This window comes from Leguminivora glycinivorella, chromosome 22 (assembly GCF_023078275.1).
Source record: "Leguminivora glycinivorella isolate SPB_JAAS2020 chromosome 22, LegGlyc_1.1, whole genome shotgun sequence".
Lineage (NCBI taxonomy): Eukaryota > Metazoa > Arthropoda > Insecta > Lepidoptera > Tortricidae > Leguminivora > Leguminivora glycinivorella.
This window is the reverse complement of record NC_062992.1, coordinates 2,627,649-2,640,048: the sequence shown is the minus strand read 5'-3', so window position 1 is coordinate 2,640,048 and position 12,400 is coordinate 2,627,649. Positions and strand designations below refer to the sequence as shown.

The following is a 12,400-nucleotide window of genomic DNA, read 5'->3' as shown; positions in this document are numbered from 1 at the left end:
GTTTTAAGCCCGTGTCAAGAGATGGCAGTCTATGCACTATGATTACACATTTTACTTTGACAGTAACTCTCAATAATACTCGATTGTCTTTGCCATTATCATTTAAAATAAGAGTAGTAATTATTTTTAAAATTGCAGGAATTCCTCACGATCCTGAACGACTACCGCACCTCGCTACCTTCCCGGCTGTCGCACATCCACCCTTCGGGCGACAGCGCGCTGCGCGAGGCCGCGGCGCTGGCGCGGCGCCGCCACGCCGAGCTGGCGGCGCGCGCGCAGCGCCTGCAGGACCGCCTGCGCGGCGCCGCCGACGTCACCAAGCAGTACCACGACGCGCTCGACCGCGCGCAGCGGTGGATGAAGGAGGTATGTTAGAGAAGCTTCTACACTTTTGTCACAGGATTTATTTTTCGATCGTTGAGACTCAAATAGAAACGCCTCGAGAGCGGACATGAAACAATCTCATACCTGAGGATGCCACAGACCGGGCGAAGTAGAAAAGACTGAGCAGAACAGCGGACCCTCTAGGCCGGGAAAACGCTAGGTTAAAAAAGAAGTTGAGACTCAAATAACAATAGCGGGATACATTTATACTACAGTCGTTAACTTTTATAATTATAGTCCACAGAGTGACGTTTTTACTAAATCTGTTTAACCGAAGACATATGTTACTCCTTATAGACAGATACAGTGGGATGTGATAAAGAAGAAACGTACCTCGGAACCGTCAAGAAAAAAGTACGGTGGCCTAGTTGGCATTACACCTGAGGTTGTCGGCTAGGTTTTTTTTTTTTTTTTTTATGGGATAGGAGGCAAACGAGCAGACAGGTCGCCTGATGGTAAGCGATCACCGCCGCCCATGGACACCCGAAACACCAAAGGTGTTGGAGGTGCGTTGCCGGCCTTTAAGATGGGTGTATTAATATTTGGCATTTTAACACATATCAATTTAAAAATATGTGCCAAATTATTAAAACTGAGGTTCAAAAGTTTTAAGCCTGTGTCGAGAGATGGCAGTCTATACACTGTGGCTACACATTTCACTTTGACGGTAACTCTTTATGTACTCGATCATCTTTTGTTCTTATTCGTTTGCAGGTGGAACCTCAAGCCCGCTCGGTGCTATCGGAGCCCGTTGGTGGTGAGCCCCGCGCCGTGGAGACTCAACTCGCGCGCGCGAAGGCGCTGCACTCGGAGATCTTGGCGCAGGGCCGCCTCGTCGACAACGCTAAAGACGTAAGTTTCATTGCTTTTCTTTGTTTTAAGGGGCTCCACACAGATTTCGTCGATTTTTGAGTTGAAACTCCTAAATTTACACTACTGGTAAAATTATCGGCCAACGACCATCGGTGCCACAATCTCTATTTGTAAGAATTAATATTTTTTATGTTTTCTTTAAACGTGATCTAAAAAAACACTTTGAAATTTGATTTTAGTGAAGGGTGTTACATACATGATATCGACATGTTTAGATTTACCTTTGACGCTTCTAAAAAATCAAGAGTCATTTTAATTTTAAGCTATTAAAAATTAGGACCAATAAACCTGTTTTTGACCATAAAATTGTTCAACTTTGTTGCCAAATATCACAGAAACGATGAGCTGTGAAATAATTATGAGATACTATTTTGTTTAAAGACGATGCTGTTCATATGATAGGCTTTAGAAACTATCATAATATCAATGGATTCAAATCGAAGGTCATTGGCGCAGGGAACGCCCTAAAGGGTATTGCGTATTCATTTTAGGATTAATTATGTGTTTAAGTATAGATAGGTAGCCCTTTTTAATACACTTGTTCTTGAATTTGATTAAAACTAAGCAAGCGTACGATGATGGGTTGAAAATTAAAAGCACATTTGACAAATGAGCGAATTTAAGCCACATTTCAGCGCCGTACGACACGCAGGTTTTAACATTTTTCTGGGTACTCAATTCGTATTATACCAAATTAATAATTAATTGTCTTTAAAAATGACAAGTTTTCGACAAGAACATTGGTTTCCTGACTTTTGCTTATAGGCCACGTTAAAGAATTTTTGACGGGAATTTGGGTATTCTTCACTCTAAACATTAAATAAATAAAATATTTTCTATGAAAAAAATTTAATTTGTTCTTAGAGTATTCTTGACTCTACTAAAAGGCCTCGTCGATTCGGTTTCTAAAACTGCAGACACTTTATAAGTATTCCTATTTATTTTATACTAATATTCATATCATCCAACAGGCGTGCGATCAACTAGTCAAATCCCTGGAAGGCAATCTCACCCCATCAGAGATCCGTCAGCTCGAAGTACCCGTACTAGACCTGACTGCTCGCTACGCGGAGCTGTCGGGAGCTGTCGGCTCAAGGTGTCAGGAGTTGGAAGCGGCTCTGCTGCAGTGCCAGGGGCTGCAGGACGCTGCTGAGACGCAGGCGCAGTGGCTGCAGCAAGCTGAGACGCTGTTCAAGTGAGTTATACTGTCCCAGTACTAGAGCTGTCGGGAGCTGTCGGCTCAAGGTGTCAGGAGTTGGAAGCGGCTCTGCTGCAGTGCCAGGGGCTGCAAGACGCCGCTGAGACGCAGGCGCAGTGGCTGCAGCAAGCTGAGACGCTGTTCAAGTGAGTTATACTGTCCCAGTACTAGAGCTGTCGGGAGCTGTCGGCTCAAGGTGTCAGGAGTTGGAAGCGGCTCTGCTGCAGTGCCAGGGGCTGCAAGACGCTGCTGAGACGCAGGCGCAGTGGCTGCAGCAAGCCGAGACGCTGTTCAAGTGAGTATACTGTCCCAGTACTAGAGCTGTCGGGAGCTGTCGGCTCAAGGTGTCAGGAGTTGGAAGCGGCTCTGCTGCAGTGCCAGGGGCTGCAAGACGCTGCTGAGACACAGGCGCAGTGGCTTCAGCAAGCTGAGACGCTGTTCAAGTGAGTATACTGTCCCAGCACTAGAGCTGTCGGGAGCTATCGGCTCAAGGTGTCAGGAGTTAGAAGCGGCTCTGCTGCAGTGCCAGGGGCTGTAGGACGCTGCTGAGACGCAGGCGCAGTGGCTGCAGCAAGCCGAGACGCTGTTCAAGTGAGTTATACTGTCCCAGTACTAGAGCTGTCGGGAGCTGTCGGCTCAAGGTGTCAGGAGTTAGAAGCGGCTCTGCTGAGACGCAGGCTGCAGCAAGCTGAAACGCTGTTCAAGTGAGTCAAGTTTTGTATTAGAATTTATCAAAAACAGAAGTTAAAACAATGACTTATAGAACTAAGAAATGCTGAAGTAATGTATAAATTGACCTCGTTTTCATCTCGGCTGCCCTGCCGGCGTATTATGCTTCCATTTTAGTCACTTATCCACGTGAAGGCATCTGTCACTCTCACACTGACATACTTGCCAAAGCGTGACGGATACTTTATCCACATAGATAAGATATAAAATTGGAAGCATGATACGCCGGCTGCCCCATTATTCCGTCCTGTTTTTGTAAAAAAAAATAACAATAATCTGTTTATTTCTAAGAAACATACATGCATTTATGAACTTAACTGCTAATCTTAAGTTATGTAAGTAAAGGATCAATATCAAGACAGTGGACACACGATTTCTGTGTGGCGTAAATTATAACCTAAAATATTCTACTGTATATTAGAGACGGCTCCTGAATGTTCTACTCCCATACTTATAACACTATTATTACAGGACGCAATCAAAACCAGCCTCTCTCATCCGCGAGCGGCTCGACGAGCAAGTTCGCGAGCAGCGCATCGCGCACGCGTCGCTAGAAGGCCGTCGCGCCACGCTCGCGAAGCTGCTCGGTCAGGTTCGCGACGCCGCTGCCAACCCGAGCAACGCCAGGATCGCCAAGAAGCTAGAACAGAGGGCTGAGGATATCTACAACAGGTACACACTAGAACTCATCTTTATAGGATGTAGAAATATTTTGGTAAAAATCGGTATCCTTCATCCGGGAGCAAGTAGTGTCGGCTAGTAGCGACATGCCACGCTAACGCCAAGCTGCTAAATCAAATAAGGAATTTAACACTTCATGCGGGCACGACTGCTATATGCGTAGTTTTTTGTTTCCTTTGGTCAATGACAGATGACGCCACTAGCCGTCTTGTGAACGTGTTAAGAACAAATAATTCTACAATGTTCTTGGGGTTTCTTTTGTGACTTAATTTTGTGAATTTCAAGTTCATTTATTTAATTATTTTAAACTTGCCCATAAAAAAGTACAATTGCCTTTACGGGGCTCATGTATGAAACTTTTATTGTATAACACCCAATGTACTACATGAAAGCAAATAAATTACTTAAATTGACTTAGGTATTATCTACCAGTCAACCATGAGGCGAAACAAAAATGCGCACATGTTCGCTCGACATTACATATCGTCACTACTTTTAAAAAATCTCGTATCTCACGCTGTTCCTCAAAGTTAAAACGCAGTAAGTCTATATGCATTCCATACATACTTACTACAATTTTCTTTTCATTGACAGACGAAGATACAAGTTTTTTTAAAAGTAGTGACGATATAAACCTATACTTACTTTGAAATCTTTTCTCCAGATACGAAAAGCTACTCGAGCGCTCCACGAAACGCAACGAGTTCCTCGAAAGCGTATGGAGCGAGCTGTCCCACTTCACACAGCTCGCGGGCAAGCTGGACGCGGCGCACGCGCAGCTGTTGGAGCAAGCTGACTCCAGGGAGCTGTCGCGGATGAGCGCCGATGAGCTGCGCTCCAGGCTGAGCGATCTCGCGCACTTCAGGTTGGTTATAGTAGTAGTAGTAGTAAACACTTTATTGTACAGAACAAATTACATGTACAGAGAATAATTATAACGGTTATGTACAAAGGCGAGCTTATCCCTTTAAGGGATCTCTTCCAGCTAACCTTAGAATATTACTCTACTTTAAATACTCTAGACTTACTAAAATCTTGTGGATCCAGCTGTCTCTTCCCACAGCTTAGCGCATGCCTTAGTTAAAATTATACCTAAATAAAAATACTTTTAGTTCCGTTGTGGTAACATTGTCAAATGGATCGAAACATGTCGAGCGTTATATCGACTTAACACGTCAGTAACCCGCTTAAATTATTTTTAAATACTTGTATACTCTAATTTTCAGTAGTATATTATAGAAGTGTTTCTATTAGTATTTGATCTGTTAGTATTTGGTACTAACCATCGGTTCTGTTTTTACAGGGACGTACAAATGCCGTTGCTGGACGAGTGCCTGCAACAGGGCAAACAGCTGATCACCAAGAAGGACGTCACAGACACCCACGTCATCCGGGACAGGATGAAGGTAAAAAAACTCTAAGATAATTTATCCACTGATAAAACCAGCACCGATAGCTTGGTTGCGCGATAAACGATAAAACATCGGGCCGTCCCTATCGCACTTACAAATAGTGCGATAGAAACGGCCTGGTAGGCAATTATAGTCGCGCGATAAATGTTAAAACAGCAGGCCGTCCCATGATTGCCCTACTGGTGTTTTATCATTTAGCCAGTTGCATTTATGAGCAATCGAATGTAAAATAAGTTGTGACAAAGAGGACAAACATCTTGAACAAAAAGTAATTATTTGGAAGACCTGGGGCCCGTTTCTCGAAAGGTACAAGCCTTGTATTACAAGTGCGCGAACTGTCAAATCGTATGGGTTGTCATGGAAACACACTTGTAATACAAGGCTTGTACCTTTCGAGAAACGGGCCCCTGATAGTAATTTGTAATACAATTAAAAATTTCTATTCGCATATTGTAATAAATAAATTTAGTAAATTCTAGTTGTCGGATATACAATTTAGAGCAATAGAGTTTTTTCAGTCATTTATTGAGTAAGTAGGTCCCCGGAATCGCACGGGTAATTATAGTCAGAGATCGGATTTTTGTGCGTCATCTTCAAGCTTCCTGCCCCGCACAGCTAAACTGTGGAATGAATTGTCGCCTGCGGTATTTCCGGACCGATACGACCTTCAAATCTTCAAGAAAAGAGCGTACACCCATCTTAAAGGCCGGCAACGCGCCTCCAACACCTCTGGTGTTTCGGGTGTCCATGGGCGGCGGTGATCGCTTACCATCAGGCGACCTGTCTGCTCGTTTGCCTCCTATCCCATAAAAAAAATCTCTTACTAAGAGCCGGTTGCATCAATACGTCCGTTAAAGCCTTCGTTAAATTTTATTGTATAGGAAGTTCCATAGACGTCTGCTGCGCCACGATGATGTCTGTCAAATGTGGTTGATGCAACTGGCCCTAAATATCATCAAAATGACGTAAAGTCACTAAGAATGTCGCAAATCCATAAGATCTCTGATTATAATATAAACATTCCTCTTGAATCATTTTATCTAATTAAAGAACAACTTGCATCATCTGTTACGAGGTTTTTAAACGAATATTGGTTTTAGCTCCTGGAGAACGCGTGGCGCGACTTCAACACGTCTCTGGAAGAAAAACAGAAGCTGTCCAAGCAGCGCGCTGACCAGCTCAGCCAGTACGAGACCCTCCGAGCTCAGGTAAGCCTGATTTACATGACTTACATTGACCGGGATATAGACCGTGATTACCTTTTTGATTTCTGACAAGCTCCCGATATTTCGACGCATTTACATGCACCATGATCACGGAAAATCAACAAGACCAACAAACATCTAAAGTACCTATATCCCGGTTAATATACGTCTAATGATAACCTAACCAAAAAAATTTACTTTTGAAAAAAACCCCGGCATAGTAGACCGATTTTCATGAAACATGGCTAAGAATACTCAGACAGACAGACAGACAAACGGTCAGACAGATAGACAGACGGACAGACAGACACGTCAAACTTATAACACCCCTTCGTTTTTGTGTCGGGGGTTAAAAATCTAAAGTACCTATATCCCGGTTAATATACGGCTAATGAAAATAACCATGAATCATTCAAAATTCTAAGTTACATGATTGGCTGTAAGTAATTTTTTACGAGTTTGATGGTCCTTGCTAGATTGATGGGCGGTTTTTTTTTGGTTTCTGATAAACATTTTATAACCGCGGTCCTGGGTTCGAATCCCGGTAAGGGCATTTATGTTTTCTATGTAAGGTGTACTCGGGTAATTCCGAACGTCAAAAACCGTCGGTAAATTCCGAAAAGGGACCCTTATTACTATGGAATCTCGGGTAATTATCATTTGAATTTCGGAATTATCCGATTAACGGCATAACCCGAATACACCTTATATAAGTATTTGTATATTATATATATCGTTGTCTGAGAACCCACAATACAAGTCTTCTAGAGCTTACCGTGGGCTTCAGTCAATCTGTGTAAGAATGTCCTATAATATTTATTTATAACGTGTGTTTCCCAGGTGTTGGAGTGGCTCCAATCGTTCGAGAACCGAGTGGGGCGCCTGCAGCCCGTGGCTTTGGACCAGGAGGTGCTGAAACAGCAGGCTGACGAACTTAGACCTCTGGCCAAGGAGTACCGCGACTACTCCATTACAATTGACAAGGTAAAATTATAAGGGTTAAATTGACACCTGTCACTGCCATATCACGAATTTGTTTTCTTTTTGTGAACTTGACTGTATTTAAAATAAAATATTTTATACCATGCACGAAATAACGCATCAGATAATTATAAGAGAAACATGGACAGAAGTTATTTTTAAATCCAATTTCTATTTAATAAGTCAGGCAGAAATATATGTATAAAGTGACTGAGTTGACCGTGACGTCACTCAATTCGATTTCATATAAATTCCATATTAGCAAGTTGTTCAAATTCGTTTTGACAGTTCTTAAAAAGAAGCTGATTTGACTAGGAGGCAAGTAGCCTATTGCTAAAAGTGGCTTGGGAAGTTTGATGTGCTCTGCCAACAGGCATGAGTTTATGTATGTGCAAGACTAGCCTACTAACTGGAATATATGGCCTATGCAGTCAGCAATTATACTCGCTTAGCTACGCATACAAATTTCTACTTAATTAATTTCCAATTTTGGTGGTCCTACATTAGCGAATTTTGCTAGTTCTTCGACACTTTGAAATGTTATAGATACAAAATTATTAAGTTAGTGTGTTTTTTTTTGTTTTTAGAAAATGTTTAGTATGTCCACTATACTGTTTGGAAAGATTGTATTAACTAAAATGTTTTTTTAGGTGAACGAGGCAGGAGCAGTATACGAGGCCCTCACTCGCGGTGACCGCGTGGACAGCCCACACCGCAAGAGGCAGCTCTACAGCCCCACCAAGCGACAGACGCCAGGTTACTAGAATTTTCTATTATTTCTTACTGAAGTGTCAATAGAACATTTCCTAATGGGGAAACTTTTAATCTTTTTTAAGAAAACCGTATTTAATATAGGATCTTCCAGTTGATCAGTTTGTAAACTAATTGGTGCAACTAGTCCTTTATCCGATACAATAGTTTTTTTTATACTAGCCTATAATGTTGTCCCACTGCTGGGCAAAGGCCTCTCCCCTTAACCTCCAGGACTCCGGGCTTAGTGCCTCTAGTGGGCTCCGGCCTGTTAGTGAGGAACGTGTCTAGGTCGTCCCCTCATCCCCACCTGGGCCTGCCGCGTCCGTGTTCTATCTGTGGCATCCAATTGGTACAATAGGGATGACGACTACATAAAAAAATGGCATTTAGATCGTCCAAAAATACTAAACACATATTTTTCGCTTTTTCCAATGAATGAAAAAATACAAAGATATAGAGCATCAAAGTTCCGGAGTGGGGGCTTGTGGCGTCACTTCTTAGTAGAAATTGTACCTAGGCGTGACGTCACGCGAAACTTCAACGCACTGTACCGTCGTAATTTTTCGTTTACGGAAAAAAAGAAAAAATACGTGTCTAAAGTTCTTTGATAATCTAACTGACGGACAATTTTTAGGGTTCCGTAGTCAACTAGGAACCCTTATAGTTTCGCCATGTCTGTCTGTCCGTCCGTCCGTCCGTCCGTCCGTCCGTCCGTCCGTCCGTCCGTCCGCGGATAATCTCAGTAACTGTAAGCGGTAGAAAGCTGAAATTTGGTACAAATATGTATATCAATCACGCCAACAAAGTGCAAAAATAAAAAATGGAAAAAAATGTTTTATTAGGGTACCCCCCCCTACATGTAAAGTGGGGGCTGATATTTTTTTTCATTCCAACCCCAACGTGTGATATATTGTTGGATAGGTATTTAAAAATGAATAAGGGTTTACTAAGATCGTTTTTTGATAATATTAATATTTTCGGAAATAATCGCTCCTAAAGGAAAAAAAGTGCGTCCCCCCCCCCCTCTAACTTTTGAACCATATGTTTAAAAAATATGAAAAAAATCACAAAAGTAGAACTTTATAAATACTTTCTAGGAAAATTGTTTTGAACTTGATAGGTTCAGTGGTTTTTGAGAAAAATACGGAAAACTACGGAACCCTACACTGAGCGTGGCCCGACACGCTCTTGGCCGGTTTTTTTTTTTGTCATCTCGCCTATAGTATTAATAATCGTTCTGTTTTCCTCACAGTGCGCACACTGGACGGACGCTCGCCGTCTCCGACGAAGGGCCACGGGCTAGTCAGCCCGGGCTCCACGCACTCAACCTCCAGCGGCTTCTCATCTCGCCGCTCCTCCAGCGACCAGTTACATCTTGAAGGTAACACTTAAATAAATAAATAAATAAATAAATATTGGGGACACCTTACACAGATCAACTTAGCCCCAAACTAAGCAAAGCTTGTACAGTCGCCATCAGATATATAAGAGCGCCCGAGGTACTCAAAAATATCTGAACACGCCTCTAACGCCTAGGCAATAGAGGCGTGTTCAGATATTTTTGAGTACCTCGGGCGCTCTTATATATTTGATGGCGACTGTACTATGGGTGCTAAGCGACGATATACATACTTAAATAGATAAATATATACTTATATACATAGAAAACATCCATGACTCAGGAACAAATATCTGTGCTCATCACACAAATAAATGCCCTTACCGGGATTCGAACCCAGGACCACGGCTCAGCAGGCAGGGTCACTACCGACAGAGCCAGACCGGTCGTCGGACCGATCGGACTTAATTCAGATAATATGGACATAACACTAAATTCAAACTTGGAGTACAAGTTGCTGATTATTTTAGTGTACACAGATACCTTTGGTTTTTAGTTACCTACTAAGGATAAAATACTGTTTTGTTGAATTTTTATTTCAATTCCTGTTATACACGTGGGGCCATGGCTTGAAACCAGTATATCATTTAAAAATACCGGTGTTTTTGTTCTTTGCTTTGTTATTACATTTTTTTATTCTCACTAACTTTGAACACTTTTACCGAAAGTCCTAAAAAAGAGGATAAAATAATTGTAAAATATAGGGCTTAATTTCGGGGTATTAAAAATACCGGCTTAGATAGCCGTAAGCATACATATAAAACTAACTGTAACATTTTACTCTAGAACTGTCGCCGGTACAACAACAGCTGTCGGAGATCAACAACCGCTACAGCCTGCTCGGGACCAAGCTGGCAGACCGGCAGCAGGAGCTGGACGCGGTCCGCGAAGAGCTGAGGAAGCATGAGGACACCATCCGCAACACTCACCACTTCCTGGACAAGGTACTATATCGTTATGACCATAGAGGGATATGTAAGGGAAAAGTTGTAACTCCATACATCAGTAAATGCGGATTATTTGTATAGGCATAGTTAAGTGACATCTAGCGACAATCACGCCTCAACCACGCGTCAAATAGCGTGAATGCCCGCCTGGCGGGATAAAATTTCAGTATGTCTCCTCATTTTTGTTTTGCCTTGTGGTTGACTGGTAACCACAATAATTTTGGTGCCGTGACCAGGATATCAGTTCATACTAGCACTAACTTTAACCATATGTATGTGTATTATTGTTTATTAATTTATTATTATTATTTGTTTTATTTATTCAGGTGCAGAGGCAACTGCCAAAGGACTGCGTACCCAACACGAAGGAGGAGGCCGACAAGACCATCAAACAAGCGCGCGCCGTGCTCGAGGAGATGTATGAGAAGCAAAGCGTTCTGGACTCTGCTAAGACTCAGGTATTTCTTTGGTTTTACTTGTCGTAATTGATAAATTACGGGCGGTGATTAGTACGGCCGGTTGGAACGTCAAAACATTTTATTTCAAAAGTTAAATTAAAGTCGAAGTTAAATTAAGCGCTGGTGGCGTAGCGGTAAGAGCGTGCGACTTTCGATCCGGAGGTCGTATGTGCGAAATGTCATTTGATATTTGCCAGTCGCTTTTCGGTGAAGGAAAACATCGTGAGGAAACCGGACTAATTCCAATAAGGCCTAGTTACCCTTCGGGTTGGAAGGTCAGATGGCAGTCGCTTTCGTAAAAACTAGTGGCTACGCCAAATCTTGGGATTAGTTGTCAAAGAGGACCCCAGGCTCCCAGGAGCCGTGGCAAATGCCAGGATAACGCAAGGAGGATGATGATGTTAAATTAAAGTCGAAATAACACTTGGCATGTTTTGAGCCACTTCCGAGGATCTGAGGATCATAAAAATTTACCAGGAAAACAACGGCTTTTGCATTTTCTATCTTTCCTCTGAACTATAATTTATCATTGCATATTGATTGGACCTGCAGGTATACGAAAATTTAATGCTTTTCTATGGAAAACATTAATAACAAACATTTTTTCAAGACGGCTTATTTTTGTATAGTCTTGATGGAGGATACAGGATGGATATTCAGAATATACTCGAAGATCGTGGAGAAGGTACCGAAAGGTGCCTTTTACTCACAAAAAGTTGGTTATTTTTAACCGATTTCAAAAAAAGGAGGAGGTTCTCAATTCGACTGAATATAAATTGAAATAGATATCGTACGCGAAAGAAAAAAGGCAAGGCCCACTGATGGCCGAGCCGGGAATCGAACCCGGATCCTCAGCTTACGCGGCTAATTTGATTTGTTCCCTAGTCGACTGAATATTTTTTTATGGTCATAAATGATACATTTTGTCCGTTTTTATAGGTCCGCGAGCTTCTGAAGCGCAAGCAAGGAGTAGCAGGCGCGGACCGTCTCCACGACGCCATGGAGGATGTCGTGTCTCGCTGGAAGAACCTGCATGACGCTTGCAAGGACAAGTATGTATTTAAATCAATTTACCTTATGGGGCCACATGCCATACATATATTACATAGAGTTTGGAATCTTCTATGAATAAAATTAGTCTGAAAAAATGATGTTATCTGAAGCCTGATAACAAGGGTACAAACTTGAGTAAAAAAACTCTGTGAGACATAGATATACTAAAAATGGGTCACTCAAGTATTTTAGAGATTGATCGAGAAGCTTCTTTAACGGGATCACCGATCGTTTACAACCCAAACTTATGGACTCAAATCAAGAGTGAACAGGCATCTTCTGGGCGAGCTCACTCCATCGTATGCCACGTCTTTGCCTTTGGCTAGT

General features: G+C 42.3%; 1 protein-coding gene across 1 annotated transcript in view; it reads left to right on the top strand.

Moving 5' to 3' along the window:
• The window catches only part of LOC125238071 (microtubule-actin cross-linking factor 1-like), a 340,128-nt gene that overhangs the window by 232,664 nt on the left and 95,064 nt on the right, over positions 1–12,400 (top strand). The window contains exons 35-47 of the mRNA XM_048145360.1: positions 139–366; positions 1,099–1,236; positions 2,229–2,452; positions 3,656–3,856; positions 4,530–4,730; positions 5,169–5,271; positions 6,378–6,485; positions 7,323–7,466; positions 8,114–8,219; positions 9,469–9,597; positions 10,402–10,559; positions 10,889–11,020; positions 11,960–12,072. Of these exons, the coding sequence (XP_048001317.1) occupies positions 139–366; positions 1,099–1,236; positions 2,229–2,452; positions 3,656–3,856; positions 4,530–4,730; positions 5,169–5,271; positions 6,378–6,485; positions 7,323–7,466; positions 8,114–8,219; positions 9,469–9,597; positions 10,402–10,559; positions 10,889–11,020; positions 11,960–12,072 (1,985 nt within the window). The remainder of the gene's footprint in view (positions 1–138; positions 367–1,098; positions 1,237–2,228; positions 2,453–3,655; positions 3,857–4,529; positions 4,731–5,168; positions 5,272–6,377; positions 6,486–7,322; positions 7,467–8,113; positions 8,220–9,468; positions 9,598–10,401; positions 10,560–10,888; positions 11,021–11,959; positions 12,073–12,400) is intronic.